This window comes from Ambystoma mexicanum, chromosome 12 (genome assembly GCF_040938575.1).
Source record: "Ambystoma mexicanum isolate Mex_15411 chromosome 12, UKY_AmexF1_1, whole genome shotgun sequence".
Lineage (NCBI taxonomy): Eukaryota > Metazoa > Chordata > Amphibia > Caudata > Ambystomatidae > Ambystoma > Ambystoma mexicanum.
In genome coordinates this window covers 1,012,950,869-1,012,969,168 of record NC_090936.1, presented here as the reverse complement: position 1 = coordinate 1,012,969,168, position 18,300 = coordinate 1,012,950,869, and the positions used below count along the sequence as shown (strand labels likewise).

General features: G+C 44.7%; 1 protein-coding gene across 2 annotated transcripts in view; it reads right to left on the bottom strand.

The window, feature by feature from the left end:
- LOC138514212 (transmembrane protein 53-like) overlaps positions 1 to 17,990 on the bottom strand; it is a 319,429-nt gene extending 301,439 nt beyond the window's left edge. Inside the window, exon 1 of one of the 2 annotated variants that reach the window (XM_069629557.1) lies at positions 17,808 to 17,990. Coding sequence is in view for 1 of the 2 variants with exons in the window: in XM_069629556.1 (XP_069485657.1) it covers positions 17,358 to 17,459 (102 nt within the window). In the remaining variant the exon portion in view is untranslated. Of the gene's footprint in view, positions 1 to 17,357; positions 17,575 to 17,807 lie in introns of those variants that run through there. The other variant, XM_069629556.1, reaches the window with a different exon arrangement.
- Between the last annotated feature and the right edge of the window lie 310 nt (positions 17,991 to 18,300).

Genomic DNA, 18,300 nt, shown 5'->3' with positions numbered 1-18,300 from the left:
TCTTGGTACAACCTCATACTCCTGGACATCACCACCCCAGTAGCTCACGTCTATTGTCCATTAACTTCAAGCACTCTTGCCAACTTAAAGGTTAGAGACCCCTGGTCTAGATGAACTCTTCAATACCGCCAACCCCTCCTCAGAGTTGGGGCAGGAGGGGAGACTGGGTGAAAGTAAACTGCTATGAGGCATGTCCAACTAGGGCATCTGAAATAGGAACCCATCAGTTAGGGGGTAAGGATGTTCATACAGCCCTTGATGGGACCTTCTGGGCTAGCATAACCAACATATTTTTGCTCTTGAATACAGACCTCTGGTGATATGCCAACAGCATGGTACAAAATTTCAACTTGCAAGCTACTAGCCGGCCATAAGAAAATCACTTGCCACTTCAATTCCACGCGGCACATCATTTCTTACTTGCAAAGAGTCATATATCACTAGCTAGAAGCGAGTGCATTTTTGAGCCCTACCAACAGAGAATATTTTACAGCCAGGGCAAGGCTCCAATGGGGGGGGGGGCGAATAAGAGGCCCAGTGTCGCCAGTGAATGGAGTTGTCCTTAACCCTACTCTTTAAGCCATGGGGAACCACCGTTTATACACAGGGACTGGAGTTACAGCCCTCAGTCAGGGAGATACACTGGACCATGGGTCATTGTGGGGAGTAAAGGTACAGAATACCCTTCTCCTTCCCTTCACGACCACAATTAACATACGGGTGGATAAGAGAAACGCTTCTAAATCAGGAGGGCCAAATGCACCCACATCTTTCATGTTAAGAAGCGACAGGTTATGCATTTAAAAGAAGCGGGCAAGAGGGGGCGTGGGCATCCCAGTGGAAACGCAGACCCTAGCACATAGTAAAACACTTTTATATAGCAACTGTTCAGATTCCTTCTGCCTCCAAGAAGAGAAGAAGTGTCATTAACCTATGGAAAAGAGCTCAGTTTGTCAACTTCAGAAAGGGCTGAGTCGGCCCTGCCACGATTCGAACCTGTGACAGAAGGATGTACACAGAGGTGAGGGCTTCACTTGCTGAGCTCGATAACCAGAGGGCATGCATGAATTCTGACACCACGGAAACCCTACCCAGCTATATGGGGCATTTCAGGACAGCACTTTCTATTGACACAATCTTGCAATGATTGTGGACTGAAGCTTATCTTTAGGCTATGAGCCAGGTGCTATTGTGCTTCAATACCAGGATCCTATTGCTGCTTTTTTTTATTTTTTATTATGTATTTAAGCCATTAAAACAATCTATGTAACAGGATAGAAGAGGGCTGGCATTTGGGGAAACGTGTGCATTATCTGGTTATCCAATAAAAGGCCTGTAGAACAATACGATATTATGTGATAGGTTATTTATAATGCGCTTAATACCCAGAGGTTTCTAAGCACGGACCCGGGGATCGAACCTGTGTTGCTCCGTGTCGTCTTTCTTCCAAGGCCAGCACGTTTCCCTGAGCTATCCTCCCAATGGCAGAACCAATCACACGACAGGCACACCGGACAGACACTAAACAACCTGCGTTTCAAAAAGCATGGGCCTGTTCCAACTCTACCAGCCAGTGAGTAAAGCAGATTTATATACATGTATATTCAGTGCTGGAAATGGAAAACATTTATTGGGGAAACCGTCACTTCTTAGGATGGCCGGGCTTTGGGAAGGAGGGTGCGGGGTCAAGGGGCGTGGTCCCCAGCCAAGTTGAGCAATACAGTATCTATATATAGAACCCAATCCTGGCGATTTGCATAAAAGCAAAGAGAATTATGGGAACTACATAATGTCCACAACTTTAAATGTTAAACATGTCATAGTGAATCATTAAGAAAACCTTTTAAGCGAATAATGGAACCTTCTATTTGGATTGGTCACAATAGTCACCCCAATAAAGAGATGTGTGTAAAATGCAGGACATATACCAGTTTGAACACCCGCAAAACTTTGTGAGGCTTTGGTAGTTTCTGTATGCAGCCTCCAGTACTGCGTGTTCCCAATACTTGTTGAAGAATGGGTTGTGCAGCCGACACCAAACTAGCAGACTGCTTTAAAAAAAACTCGGCACGTACAGTCTTCAGAAAGCGGTCTGCTCGATGAGGCACAGGATCTGTGAGAGTCCTGTCTGGGACCCCCTTGGGTCTGGAGGACGGAGCGGGCCGCCGGCAAGACATGTTGTTGCCAGAGAGCCGCTCTGTCTTGTTCCAGCCCATTTCCTGCACTATGTATTTTGCGCTAGAACCTGGATTATGGCATTTGGTTGAAATATTTTACATAATTCTTAAATTAAGAGTAATTCTTAAATTAACTAATCATACTGTATTCAGTGTAAAAGGTGTGATACATACTGTATTCAAATCATTAACAGTACAGAATATTTAGGCATTATTTAATAGACGTGTCATACAAAATATGTGTGTCCCCACCACCATGGAAATAAACAACTTTTACTGCAATGTTTTGTCATGCATATGTTTAATATGTTTCAGAGGAAGTGACTATGCCTCTGTAGTTCTGGTTATGGCTGCTTACCCTAAAAAAAAAATGTTTTTTGTAATACCATTAACTTTGCCAATGTTCGACAAATCTGCACGAACATTTCTCAAAAGGTTATTCAGCCAATCATCAAGTGATTTAGGAAGTTTAGTAAGGAGCAGTCAAGTTGGGGGCTCATCGGGTATTCACACATGCAATCCATTCTAGACCTCCCCATGGCCATCAGTTATATGAACATTTGCCGAAAATTTGTTTGCCCAATGCAATTTTGCAGAAATGTTGCAGCAAAATGCAAGGAGAGACCCCCTCACCACACCTGCCTCTTACTATCTCCACCCCATATATACCATACCCCAATTTACAACATGCATTTTGCCGCAAACAAAACAGCGATAATGCATTCGGCGAAAGAGGGCTAGACCTGGCCGTCAGGATGCTGCGTATTCAGTCTATGAGGTTCTAGGCCCCACTCAACACATTGACCATCAGCAGCAGCACAGGAACGATTGTCTTCAGCTCTGCAAAAGGCAGGATAATGTGAGAGTACAATTCCCCAAACTAACAATTTAAATAAAACACAAAATGTGTAACGTTTATTTTTATTTCTCTGTTCAATTAATTATCACAAGTCGTTTTGAGTGCGCTAATGTTTTACCTCAGAAACAAATCTATGCACCGATTGGTGCGTTTGAGAGCCTTACCTTAAGGTAATCCCGGTCACATTGCGCCGTGTCCCTCAAACAGGCCCCCACCATTCTTTGGTATTTCATATTTTTTTCTTCAGGCCGCCATGGAAAGGGAGAAGGGATTAGTCTCTTCTCCCTTTCTTCTCCCTTTCCACGTGGGCCATTTTTTACTTGTTTCGTTTTTTAATAATTTGCTATAATGGCTGCCATGTAAAAGGAGAAGGGACTACGAGTAGTCCCTTCTGTTCCATGGCAGCCATTTTCTTGGTTTACCATGGGGCCAAGGAAAAGGAAAATGGACAAGGTTTCCCACTCCGCGACGGCCATTTTGTTTTGTTTTACTTTTTTCTGGTTGTGAAACACGATGCGTACTGCAACCCAAAGAAATAGACCATTAGTACCCTGGTCAAACAGGCCGGGGTACTAATGGCAATATGACCCTCGGAAGGGGAGGGGGGTAATACCGGTCAGGTAACGCCCCAGTGATCCGTTAATGCCCTCGGTTCGCACAGGCTTGCAACTATGGTCCCAGACGCATTACCCGACCGGTCATACCCCCCCTCCTCGGGTCATATTGCCTAAATAAGACACTTCCATTTTAAGATGCAGAACTCCATGTTCTAATAGCCTTCTAGATGTTGGGAGTGGTCATTATCACTTGGGGTAAGACCCTTCCTCAACTTGGGTGGGAGGCCATGCCTCCTCCTCCAGGGACATTGGACAGCAGCAGCAGCAACCAGGCAACACGCTTGAACAATTGTAATGTAAAGTGGCCCTATATAGCGCCCATCTGCCAATAATGTGGGCCTTGGATAACAAGAAGGCAGATGGAGAACCTTTGGTGTTGATGGATACAGGTCGGAGGTACCCGTTACCTGTATGCCCATATGGACATCTCCCTTTATGGATGGTACCGACCAGGCAGGTTAGTCATAAGGGCAGCTCTCGAATTATGGAAGGCAAAAATTAACAGCATAGTTGTTGATAGATATGGCCTAAATCTGTTAAGTATACTAGACTTGGAGGTCATCTGAAGGCGTGTGGGAGGTGCAAGGATAAAAGATTTCATTGAGATAAAGGTGCAGACCAGTATCACGTAGCAGAGGTTCCATGAATCAAATTGGTTTCATACAGATGGTAGTGCCAAAAGTTTTAAATATTGCTTTTTGTAAATCACACCAAGTTTCTGGTGCATAGTTTTTTCGTCAAGTTACTATTATTTTTAATTTCTTTCAACGTGGTTGTTTGAAAAGCCAAGTCTTTAACGGGATCCTGAAAGTCATGTGATCTCTTCCAGGCAGAGTTGTTTGGGGGAAGGTGTTCCTCAGTTTCATAGCCAGAACTGGAAGGAAAAGAAAAAGGAGGGTCTCCCTTGCAGTTTCTAGTGCAGCATTGAACCCAAGGGTTCTGAAAGGAGTGTAGTATTGAAACTTACTTTTAAAATAGGAAGGGCCACCTCCATGGTATGAACGATGGGCAACGCATAAGGTTTTGAAATTAACCCATTCTGGGTCATCTGAGGTCACAGCAGGGGTGGTGGGGAGGGGGGGGGGGGGGGGGGAGTAGCATCGCAACACAGGTAGCAGCCTACCAGCCGAGCACACATTAAGCCCATGGAAGGTGCCCAGTGGGGTATTTTAGAGAGACGGCTACTCTGTTAATAAGGTGGCCATTTTAGGGATGAAGGTTTGGTTGAACAGATGTATCTGCAATACAGAAGAAAGAGCACATCATCTGCTACCTACTATCCACCCACTGTGTAAAGACATGCCCCACAATACTTGACTTATTAGCTGAAACTATCAGAAAGGTTGCCACATGCCACTCTATTTAGTCTTAATGACTCCACATCTGCGACTGCAAATTGCAGACAAGGGCAGTTGCAACATACAGAACAGAGCGTTGGGGCTCACATAACATGCTCAACTTAACTATCAAAGAAAAACATTTTCTGAAAAGTATTTTGAAATAACCTAAAAGCAATCCAAATGTCCTATTGCATATCGATGTAAATCTCTGAAATAATGCCGTAATATTGCAGATGAAATTGAGATTAGACCGGGGTTTTACTGTATACGCCTTTCGGCATCTGCTAACCCAGGCCCGGCTGTAGACAAGGGAGGGCCCATTTCACCATAATGGTTGGGGGCCAGCTGCTTAGAGCGAAAACAGCATGAGGCGCCTGTGGGCTGCATGCATTACAATGGTGATAAAGATGAGGTTAGTAGCTACTGATTGTCACGAGACGCAGTGCTCCAGATACGATTTTGGAGTGAAGAGTATTTTAATCCCAATTTTTAGAATTAGAGAGTAAATCCAATTTCAAGAGAGCAAAAATGATTTTCCTCCTTCGCAAGAGAGTAAAAAGTGTCTGACAACTATCTAATTTGTGCATGAAATTAAAAGTGACAAAACAGCTGTATTTCAAAGTGGTTCTAAATAATGTATTGCACCTGTGGAAAACATTTCCTACCAGGATCACTTCTCTGCCTCTCGGGCCTACTGTTGCTGCCTGGCACCACCTGCTTAACAGCTACTCCATGTTTTTGCTCCATCTCTCCTTCCCTTTGCTACTTTGTTTTCCCCGTCTCGCACTTTGACGCTCTGCCTCTCACTCTTAAGTGTTGCAATGCCACATTTTGCAGTCTGTTTCTCTGTCACTCTGCCTCTTCCATCTCTGCATTCTATCTCTCTGTTTCGTTTGATGTAATTCCTCTTTCTCTCTCATGTCATTACTCTGGCTATATCTATTTTTTCATTTTCTCTATTGCATTTACTACTCCTTTTGATTATCTTTCGTGCACTGTCTCTTGTGTTATTGCCCTGCCCTTCTCTAGTCTTGCTTTTCTATTTCCATCTCTCCCCATCTGCTGTTGATCTGTGTTTTATTTTACTGTCTCCAAATGTCTCTTTTGCTCCGCTTCTATCCCTCACTCCTTTGTGTGTTTGTCATTTTATTAACTCTGTTTGCCTTCTCACTTTCTTTGAAGCCCTATCTTGTAGTTCATTACTATCTCTTTCTGTTGCTAGATTTCCTGTTTTGGATTGTCTAGTATGTTCAATGTCCCTTTCGCCTCCCGTCCCCACCTTTGCTCTTCTGTATTGCTTAGGTTCAGAGTTGCTCTTCCTCGCCTGTTTTTCTGTTTGTCTTTTAACATAGCACCAATACATATCCAAAAAGCTGTAAATGCCTTGTCTATTTAAATATCTAGTGCAAGTTTACCATTTGCTGCTCCTTTTTGATGTGTGCAAAGCTTCCTTTGGCCATTAGGCTGGGAATTATAGAGTAAGGGGTTTGTCTAACCAGATGCAGCACTTGCTTGAATGCAGATGTTTTACCAGCCTTGTATGCTATTACAAGTACAAGAGCCCATATGAGTGAGGTGTGTATTCTGAGTCATTATAAGTATAGCAGCCCTGATGAGATGTGTCTGCTCTGAGCCATTATGAGTATAGCAGTCCTCATGGGATGCGCTTTTTCTGAACCATTACAAGAATAGCAGGCCAAATGAGATGTCTGTTCTGCGCCATTACGAGTATAGTGGTCCTCATGGTATGTGCGTGTTCTAATTCTGAGCCATCACAGGTATAGCAGCCCTGATGAGGTGTGTGTTCGGAGCCATTACACATATGGCAGTCCCATTGGGATGTGCTTCTTCTGAGCCATCACTGGTATAGCAGCCCTGATGAGGTGTGTGTTCTGAGCCATTACACGCACAGCGGCCCGGAATTGTATTCTGAGCAATCACAGGTATAGCAGCCCTGATGAGGTGTGTGTTCTGAGCCATTACAAGCATGGCAGCCCTGATGATATTTGTGTGTTCTGAATCACTGAACATTTAGTAGTTCTTTTGATAAGTCGAAAGTTAAATCAACTGTGTTACACTTGAATGTTACCTGCATCTTAAATGCATATCTCTGATGCAGACTCATGAACTCACCTATTAATAGGATTTGAACTTACAGGTTACACAATACTCTCTGCGGCAGGGTTATTGACCCACTGAGCTGCCTTTCCCAACGGGCTTTTGACACTGAAAGGCATAAAGGGTTGGGGAACTGGCAGTTCCATGTGAGGCTTGCCTGACATAAATGGGTTGTCAAAAGCTCTAATGGACTATCCTACATTAGCCAGGAGAGTCCTACTGAGGCTTTGAAAGATTTTTGGCAGTGGGACTCAGTAATCGGACATGGGAGAAGCATACGTTTTTGAAAAGTGTAAGACCGAGTAGAAGGGATTGACGTATATGACAGCAATGCCATCTTCTCACACTGTCAAACATTGGTGGGAAGAGCTCAGACACTGTTCATGCTCTGTACTAGCTTGCTGAAGAAAATGTCAACACATGGCGTGCTTTCTTAACAGAAATTCAGGTACTGTCCCAAATAATAGCAACCCTGCTAAGAAATGTGGGCATGATGCAATCAGCCCTGCTGTGAATATTTTGCATTGTGCCATGACATGAGTACGGTACAGCAGCTCTGTTGACAAATTAGGCTACTTTGCCTGAATATATAGCAGTCCTGTTGAGAGGTAGAGGTACAATCTGTGCCACTGAAAATATATACAGCACTGCCTTTATCTGTATCCATTATACGTGCTTGCAGTGGGTGGTCAGAACAGGAGTTAAAGTTCAGATCACGTGCCTAGCTATGCAAATGGTGTGCTTCTGTGATGAAAAGAAAACAAAGTATGAAATGTCCATGGTTCTGCAACTGCGCTCCCTCTATTGAAGCCAATTAAGCAGAAATTCAGCCCTTGTTTGAGACAATTTTCATTTTACACAATATTACCTGTGTCCTAAAGCAAAGTGAAAAACATGTTCATGAGTCAAGATGCTTTAATAACACTATAACTTACAAAATGCAGACATTTGAACAGAGTATACAAAATACAAATTCCCTTTTACTTTACTCAGAAAGTATTATGTTGATAGAATCATTAACAGAGGAGAGTGTTCAAAAATTAAAACATACCAGGAATCATCCCAGTTGCTTTTTTTAAAGGAACTGTGTCGATTACTAAAGTAAAGAGTGGATTTGCAAGCTGCTGCTAGCCAGGCTGTCTCCCATGAGCTCCATGATTTATGGGGGTGCTGCCATAAATAGTCTGAATAAGTGGTACACAAGGAAGAATTAAAAGGCCCGTTTTGGCAAGATTTCTGTGCGTAAGAAGGCCTATTATGTACCTTATCTGCAGGGCTGACGAGACGGCCAGCCAGCAGGGAGTTTAAACACTAAATGCCCACTGAAGAGCTTTAAACCCTTCTTTGTCAGCAAGTAACTGATGTGGAGGATCCAGTGTTAGAAGGCAGTGAGGTGATAACACTTCTGTATATCCCGTGGGAAGAGAAAACATAGCGTGTAATGCAAGCACTGCAAAGGGCACATTTTAAGCCCCAGAACAAAAATAGAGAAATTCATATTTTGCTGTGTCACGCGACTGGCAACATGGGGGCAGTTGCTGGGGTCCCCCTTGTGCTCAAGGCCCCTTTCATTTGAAAAGTTTGAAAAGCAGCAACGCTGTCCCTGTCCCAATCACCAAGTAAAGAGAATCTGGTGCAAGATCTGCTGACACAAGAGGGTGGCTCATCTATGCCATGTGCATGCATAACACATATAAACTGAACTCTTTAAACATATTGCAGAATACAGAGGGTATTAATTCCAAGACAAAAGCGGAGGTGAAAAGAGCACACATAACATGCCATATGTGATCGTACTTCCCTAGGCCGTGAATATAGTCACTGTAACAGGGATGACTGCTAGAAGGAGGATCTGGTCTATCCACCATATGTAAGATCTTGATTAAGCACCCTCCGTCTGGCACATTTGAAACACTCTTGGAGTGCTCTAAATAGTAACATCTTAGTTGTGGGGGTGGGGTGGAAAGGGTTCCTCATGTTCTCTTTTCTACCCTATGTGGTACTTTGGAAGTTACATCCTAAACCCATGCTGAGGGGTCACCACATAAGTATAGTGATTGATCCAGTATCTTAAGGCAACCCCACCAAAGGCCTGAAAGTGGTACATGTAACAACATAGATTCTATGCATTTTTCAACTGAAGGTAAAAACGGTTGAATTTGTTATTATCAAATTATGCATACGAGGCCTCCCTGCTTCTCCTTCCTCCTTTACAACTTATCCAGAACAGGACTGCAAGACTTGCACTTGGCCTCAAGCCCAGGGATCGTATCTCTCCAGCAATGAAATCTCTGCACTGGCTCCTGTGGCTGCAAGGATCAAGTTCAAGACCCTCTGCATTGTCCACAAGGCTTTCTGGACCCTGGGACCACTTTACTACCAACTTTCTCTTCCAAACATCTTCCTTCTCGAGTTCTCTGCTCATCCACCTCCAATTCTCAGAGGGTCAGGTGCTTCTCCAAGCAGATAGTTTGGGGCAGATCTCTCTCCTCGACTGGGGCCTCCCTCTGGAACAGCCTCCCTGCCTGCCTCAAACTTGAGCAGAACCACCTCCGGTTCCGGAAGCAAATCGAGGCCTTCATTTTCGCTTCCTCTCTTCAGCCGATGTACCCGACTGCTCCGTGCACTCATCACCTGGATACCCTCTGAACTCGGGCCCAGGCTCCTGCATGTCCACTGCCACTGGGAGCCCCTAAAACTTAAGGTTCTGTATCCGTAACTCTACAGTCCCTTCTCTCTGCACTTATGAGCCACCCGCTGGCTGCACTTTATTGAGTTAGCTGCACTTCCCCTCACCTGCTGGAACTTCTCCGCTTCCCTTTCCCTGCACTTGCACGATCTGAATAATAAGGCCTGGTAAGATCGTTGTTTTGTCCACTCTTTGTTTCCCCCTCCTTGTCTTGTTGCGCCTAGAAACACCTGTGTACAGGCACGTTATAAATGCCATATCATGTAAGTTACAAAAGACTAATTGGTGTTTATCCATTCAAAACACTATGATAAACTATAAAAAATTCAAAATGACCTCTCTTCCAAACTAGAGTCGGTACAAGGAGCCAGTGCGGTCCCCCCAATCCCCTCCCTCCCATGTACCATTGATGACCATCCTAAATTTTATTTCCAGCCCATCAGCGAACAAACGTCCTTGTGCAATTAAAACCTACGCCCTGCAAGGGTGATGTCTGTCCCACAGCTTGTTCCCCTAATTAATGGCTCGTTTAGAGAAAGCTCTGTCCCCTTGAAAATTAAACAAGCCTGGATTTCCCTGTTAATAAAAAAAAAAAGTCACCTTGGATGCAAGTGTGCCAGGAAATTGCCAATTACAAACGTCCCTTATTTATTGACGATATTAGACAAAGTAGCACAGCTACAAATCAAAGAAATCTTGCTTCAACATAATATTCTGAGACAAAAACAGTCTGGCTTTCGACGTGCCTACAGTACAGAGTCAAATCTTCTGGACTTGAAATCAAAAATATTAATGCAGGGAATACAGCCATGCTGGTGCTGCTGGATTTGTCTGCCGCATTTGATCTCGTGGATCACCCAATTTTAGCGGACAGGCCTTGTAGCACAGCACACTTCACGGCTGGGGTGGCGGGCGATGTATGTTCATTTTTGTCTAATCAGAGGGCCAGTCTTCTATCAAGAGTCAATGGCAGAGGAGTTCTTAGTCGCATGTGGCGGGCCTCAGGGCTCCTGCGTGTCATCAACATGGTTTAACATCTTTACGCTCCCATTATTCGATCAATCGGACGCAGCTGGTATAATTTATGTTGATGACACACAGTGCCTTGTGCCTCTCTCGGGAGACTATGCTGCAGACTCTGCCATGAACGTTACCTACAGTTTGATTCAAACTTGGATGCGTGCCAACAAGCTTGCACTTCATTACTCCAAGACGGAGCTTATAGTGGTAGGCACTGCTCCTCAATTACGGAAGCTAGGCCAAGAATACTAACAGTTTAATATTGCTGGCTGTTCCATCAAAACTCAATCCAAGGTTAAAATACTGGGAGTCACCCTGTATCAAGATCTGGCCATGAACGCACAGGTGAATAATGTGGTTGCGTGCCTCACATACCATTTTAAACTGCTGGCACAGCTATGACCATTCTTGAATACTTCCAACTGTGCTATGATTGTGTGTACCATCCTCTGGGCCAAATTGGACTATTGTGCCAGCCTCTTGATGGGCATTACCAAGGGCGAGCTGTCCCGGCTCCAGGTCATTCAGAACACTTTCGTATTGTGGAAGGGCTACATAGAACTGACCGTTTCCTCTACGAGAAGAGCCTTACATTGGCTCCCAGTGAGTAGTCGTATATTGTTCTGTGTACATTGTATTACCCATCGCTGTCTCTATGGACAGGGGCCCGAGTACCTGGTTAAATGCATTTCATGGTTACCAGCCTGCAGAACATTGCGGTCAAATAGCACCGGTCTCTTGGTAACTCCACGTGCCAAACTCGTGTGTGGCACGGAGGTCCTTCCCACATGCAGCACCCACACTCTGGAATGCACTTTGCGAGCATGTTCTTCGCTATCTGGCCTCAAACGAAGTCTGAAAACTTTGCTGTTCCGCTGACCTATCTCACTGATTCCATGATGGACTGTTCCGGATCCCTATTCTCTCCTTTTTTTCGTGTTCTGTTAAGCGTGTCTATGCCTCCGGGCCTCTGTATTGCGCTTTAGAAATAAAATAAATATATATTATGTAAATAGTTGCATTTAATTCTTTTATGTTCATCTGTGTGTTTATGTTCTTAGCTATTAGACAAAATGTCGAATAAAGCTGTTGTCAATGAATAGTAACTAATGGACATTCACTCTAGAACAACTGAAAGGCATGCCGTGCGAAGCAGTCATCAACAGGTCTTCTCCATCAATAACTGGTGGGCAGGATATGTGAACATGGTAACTGGGGCTTGGGGGGGGGGGTTAGATAGCTCAATGAGCTAGGACCTCGCCTGAGACACCAGTGGGTTGTACGTGTTTTTAACAAGGTTACTTTCCTCGTTTGCACATTGATAGTGCCTTTTACCTCATGGTTGTTTTGGTCAAATTTTTTAAGCGGGTCCCTCACCCCCCCAGCCCTGGATGTAACCGACCACATCACCTTGCCACCCACACCAAAGGCCAGATCCCCTGCCCTTAAACGCACAACATATATATTTTTGCCACAGAAAGTGACCTCGTTTATAACACTGTGTAGGCGTCAGCCAGTGTTCCGCCCGCCCGTAGGAGATAGACTCCTATCCCGGCAGGCAGCTCAATGCGACGAGTTTGATAAATTGAACACCATAACATTAGGGAAGAATAACACCCACTAGTACAGCACTGAACAGCAGGAGTAATCCGCCATGGAGTGCCACACAAAAAGGTGATTTTAGCAGCACATTAACAAAGGTCACTAGCCAATATGTTAGGGTTCTCTGGCAAAAGTTGCCATGCTTAAATATCCAAACTACAGGTGGGCATTTGGGAGACGTGTAGCAGATCAGCATTATGTTATCCAGTGACCGATTGGCATGCCTTTTGTGGCACAGATTTGGTGTGAGAAGGTTATAACTGAGGGACTTCTTGAGCATTATACGGCCCGCCAACTGATGGGCAGGCAAAGGTAGTCAGTCACTTATTTGCACGTTAATATGGAGACATTATTATGCAACACTTAACAGTCCTAAAATAAAAGTGGGGTGGGGGGCTCATTAACATACCAATTTCATGTGGCATTATCAGAAATTCGCACATGAAGATGCCCTCCAGAAAACGTAGGGGGGACATCTGAAAAAAATGGGGGGAGGGAAAAGACTCAGTCCACCGCGTGTGTACCCTCGACTTGAGCCCAGCTTAACAGGGTGTCACTATGTGGTACTCAGGGATCAAGCTGGCTACTCGACCATAGATGTATTGACAACAAGGCCGACTGGGCCCAGACCTTGGGCAGCAGATTGCCAGAGGAGTAGCATCTTTTAATTTTACTGGTTTTCATTTTTTTTTTTTTCTTTTTTAAATAAAGCCCATTTTGTTTCTCCGAGTCTGAATGATCCACAAAACTGCAAGTAATTTTGAGCTGTTAGCAGTCATTCCACTCTGATAGTGGATGTTTGCAATGACCAACCTTGTATATACGCTTGATATTTACAAAAGCGTAATTTTTTTGGGTGACTTTAGGTATTTGGTGATTCCGTCATACAACTCTCACAGGCATATATGACAGATATTAAGCTCTTTGGTCAGTCTAATCTTCCCAAAATGCTCTTTAACATGCAAAACCTAATTGATTTTATTGGTGCCACTTCACATTATTGTTGGAGTTATTTCTAATCAATACACAAAAACTGTGTTAAGCAATCACAACATGCATTTTTTTTAAACCGTTGCAAAAATGAGGGTTTTCCCTACAGAAAGGTAAAGGTTAAAAATGATGCATCATTTTACAAATATCAAACACATGCCTAAAGCACAGAGTTCCCACAGGTTACACTGAAATGATGCTCATAAGCAAGCACTCCCTCCCCAGCCACGCATTTCAGAGGTCTGTGGCTGCCCAAAAGGTGCAAGCATGGAATAGATCATAGAGAAGTTAAAATGGCGAACAGTAAAGCTGAATGCGCAAGTGCATCAAGAAATCTGTGAAAATATACCCAAAGCAATAGAAGGGTGAGAACAAAAACTGTGTGCCAAAGGCACACATTGTTTCACCACTGAAAAGGTGTCACGTAAAGATATCCATTCAGCCCTCTTTATAGAATCTGTCCAGTGCTAAGCAGGCAAATGGCATCCCTGCTGGGTTTATCATGTGTCTTTCTTGACATTCGGCTGCACGCTCAGTACTACCAGGAGAATCAACCACAAAGAATGTTACACAATGCATAACTGTGATGCTTATAAGTAATCTTTACATTATTATATTTTAAATACATGGAAGGACTTTTATTGTGAAACATTATTTCAAACACCAGTAGGACATATATATATATATATATATATACCCACACATCTCGAAACGTTCCTATGTATTGTACAGTCCAACCAACTCGACAGAGTTAACATTTTAAATTACTTTAAACGCACGCTGCCAAGACTGATACCCTAAACCACACCTACAAAGGTAATGTTGTGCTGGAACACCGGATCCGTTGCTCAGTTTTACTCTCTGTTGGGTATTTTGCACAATTTCACAAACAGCAATGATGTAAACAGCATGCACCCCTTCATTGGTTATAAAAGGTGCCTTCATTGTGCAGCTACGAGGAATGCTGTTGCTTCCCACACATGAATGTTCAGGGTCCCCCTGATCCATTGCTCCACTGTGAGAATGCACAGCCACAGATTCCAAGAACCTTCTCCAACTGTCTTTACACTACAGAGGTGTTTATGGCCAGTCAGAGTTTACAAATTACACATGTGATTGTGCCATATGTTTATGGTGTTCCAGACCAAGGGATTGGAGGTGCATTGGCTGCAGCAGGTAACTTGCCTCAATTCCAGTTTGCCCCCCGATAACATCAGAGCTGTGACCATGAGAAGGGGGATAACTTTGTTTTATTTAATATTTTTATAAAATGTGCCTGTACCACCTGCATATATTTCATATGTAAACTTCACCAAAACCGGATGTAGACATGTTATTATGTTGCATTAATATTACAGACCAGTCTAGGTGCTCATTGAAACTTTATTCCTCATTCCAATCTTTTCTCACTTGTGTCAAGTTGGCAGACAGCATATGTACTTAGCCAAAAGTAGACAATTGGCCGCAACAATTACCTATAGTGCACACAACTGTAGAACACACTGCCTTCTCCAAATCTTGGGCAGCAACGATCTGAAAACACTCTTTCAACTAACATAACGCAGAAGATGACGGGCATGAATTAACAGAGAGGATGCCATATCTTTCTAATCCCTGCATCCCTAAAAACATCCTTATAATATTATGGAGCCAAAATGGAGGTGATAGGGTGTAGTTTCGACAACGCTGACAAAGTTTGCTGAAGAGGCGGAATCCGGTGAAGGTGCAGTCTGGAAGAGGTGGAGCAAAGTTGGGGGTCAGGGTCGTGCACATTTGGGCCTAGGGCAGCAGAAAGCTTAAATACACCACTGTACTCGCCACTAGGCTAATAATTGACACTTAGCGAGCAATAAATGAGCGGTGTTTATGTGGAGAACTGAGGAGGGGACAGGGCGAGTGACTTTACATCTCGCCATTTACTTGCGGCTTTGTCTTTTCACCCCTTCATTCATGTTTGTATAGCGCCCTACTGCCATGGCTATACTGTGGGGCAAATGGCCCTTCGGGCAGTCGCCTGAACAGACAATATATAAAAGCGCATTATATTGCATGCAAATAGTATTCATTCCAGGCGACTGTCCATATTAGCAGAGAGGAGTAGAATAGCCACAGTACGAAGAGCTTTCAGACGCGGCGTGGATTGCTATGTCAGTGACTATGTGCCAGCTAGACCGCAGGACTCCAGTGTTTATCTTTTGCACAATAACTAAGGCGTGCGTGCGTGGCAGTGGTGGAAGCATTCCTTCTGTGACAGAAATTCGGATGTACTATCATTCAGAAGGAGTGGAGTCTGATGGACACATACCTAGGTTTTCTGCTGCAGCGGACTGCGCCATATTAGACAGTAAAATATTGGTTTGCTGTAGGGCAGGGGTCTCCAACCTGTGGCTCGCCAGAGGTTTTGAACTACAGCTCACATGAACCCTCACATTTGACTGTGCTGGTTAGACCTGGTGGGGGCTGTAGTCCAAAACCTCTGTAGAGCAAAAAGTTGTAGACCTCTCCTTTGGGGGCTCTCTGCCCGACCCAACTTTAATACCAGCATAATTTGTTTTAGCAAAAAACATTTTTTAAATGCACAATTGGTTGCATAATGAAAAGGAAATTCCATGCAAGGGTAAGGGTGTCCCAACTCACCAACTTTTATGTTCTTAGGCTTTGAAACATTCAGAAGCCTGCACTCCTCTTTTAATAAATTGTACACGGATGCACAGGGACAGCGTCAGGGCCTTTCAAACGAAAAGGGCTGCGAGCATCAGGAGACCCCCAGCAACTGCCCCCATATTGCCAGTCAGTGGTATAATAACAGCAATATATTCCTTACAATCTGGGGCTTAGTGTCCGCTTTGCAGCGCCCCTCTTACAAAGCTGCATTTGTTGGAGCCTGTCCAATCATCGTTTCCATTGGGGAAAACAGAAGTGTCATCACCTCGTTCCCTTTCAGCACTGGCCCCTTCACGTCAGGCACTTGCTTATAAAGGATTCAAAGCTATTCAGAGGTATTTCAGCTCCCTGCTGGCTCACATTCTCGTGATAATTGGTGGCTATTAACCTTCTCTTTATCTCCGTTATAAGGTATGGCCCCCACAGGTGCCCCAAACTTCTTTCCACTTTAAGCAAGGGAGACCCCCGAACCATCATGAAGAAATAGGCCCCCACACATCTTCAGACGGGCCTGCCGGACCACTAGGGATACTTGCTGTAACGTATGCACCACTCTGTATAGTGGTTGGAACTTGAAAGCTGGCCACATCTGCATACAGCGATCTGATACATTAATCACTACATTCTGTTGGGGCTCCGATACATAGCTAGACCACTCTGTATACATACGTGCCTGCCCTACAGATTTAGGCAGTAGGCTACTGCTTTTGAAGCAGCACCACCGCCTACAGATTTCAGTGACAGATCCTACTGCTTTTTACAGTGGCAGGTAATTTATGTGATTTTAAGGCAGGCTCCAGGACAGAGCATGCAACACATTCATTAGTCTGTCTATACAGTGGACTGGTAGGTGATCTACTTTGATTGCACTCAGAACAATCCACTGACCTGACAGCTGTGTGACTCTGTCCTGCACTCTTGCCGGTACAACACTTAGGTGAACTAGCAGTGAAAGCAAGTGGCAGAGTGTAACACCATCCCACAGCATCTGCCGACAATTTGGTGTTAGAATTCAGAATTATACATTTTTAACACTTCGTTTTGTATTTTCCTGTGACATCATTGTTATAGGAATTATTATTTTTCAAACTTGAAATATCCTAAATCTTTTTGGTCATGGCAAGTATGTGTATAGCGCCTTGAAACTTCAATAGCTCCTCTTTTTAGCAGATGATATGCCCAGTAAGTACATCGACTCCTGTGCCCGTCACTGCTCCGATAACCGAACGCCTCAGTACAACGGGAAAACACCGGTTTGCGACTCTGAACTGCAGCACTCACCCTGCTGTCGCGCACCCACGGTAGCGGCTTAATATGTCGAAGTGGTGTCCCCCGCCACAGGTTAGCCATTTTCCAGCGCCAAACCGACAACCGCGAAGTCATGGGAGCTACAATCAGAGTCCAGGGAGGGCATAGACGCTACACCCGGCTCTGGGATCGGAAAAAGGAAGCTGGGTCTGAGGAAAAACTGGTGACGCCCATCTGGTCCCTCCCCGTACCCGACTCACACATGGAGGGGGGATGAAAGAAGTGCGGGCGATACCTGCGGAGAGCCCCCCCCCCCCCCACTCCACTCCACTCCAGGGTCTCCGCTGATATGGCACCCTTGAGCTCATACCCCATCATTAAACGCCGCGACCTTTCCAAAGCATGTTTACAATGTTGAATTCGACCCTCGCCACGCTCCGTACACCAGCAATCAGTCGCGGATGTCTAAGTTGCCGCCCCTACCTTAGATAACACTCTATCCACCGTCGCCAAACATACGCCTCCTCCAGCCACGCCAATCCTCCCACCCTACACCTCTTACAGAGTTCCTACTGCAGCCAACGAAAACTGTGCAACCGCGTGGGCAGTGCAAAACGAAACGCGTGGTCTAGCGAAAAGACTGAGTGGCCCATTCTTCGGCATTTCACGGACCACACTGTGTGACGCACACTACTCGGCGTCCTGCTGCTCTCTGGGCACCAGGGGCTGTCACCCTTCCACAGGCACCAAGCGCCCGATTCGACGCGCCCTCGTCTATTGCTGGGGAGCTTGGCATTCTGGGAGTTGTAGGCTCCTGTTCAAATTAGGACGTGGCATGCAAAACCTGGAGTTGTTCAACAATTACTTGATTCACCTGTTTCCTGAAGTATCCCGAACAGTTTCCTACAGAGCATATGCCAATGTTCTTCTATGGTCGCTGTATCAATTGAAAACTAAGGAAACGAATTTGATTAAA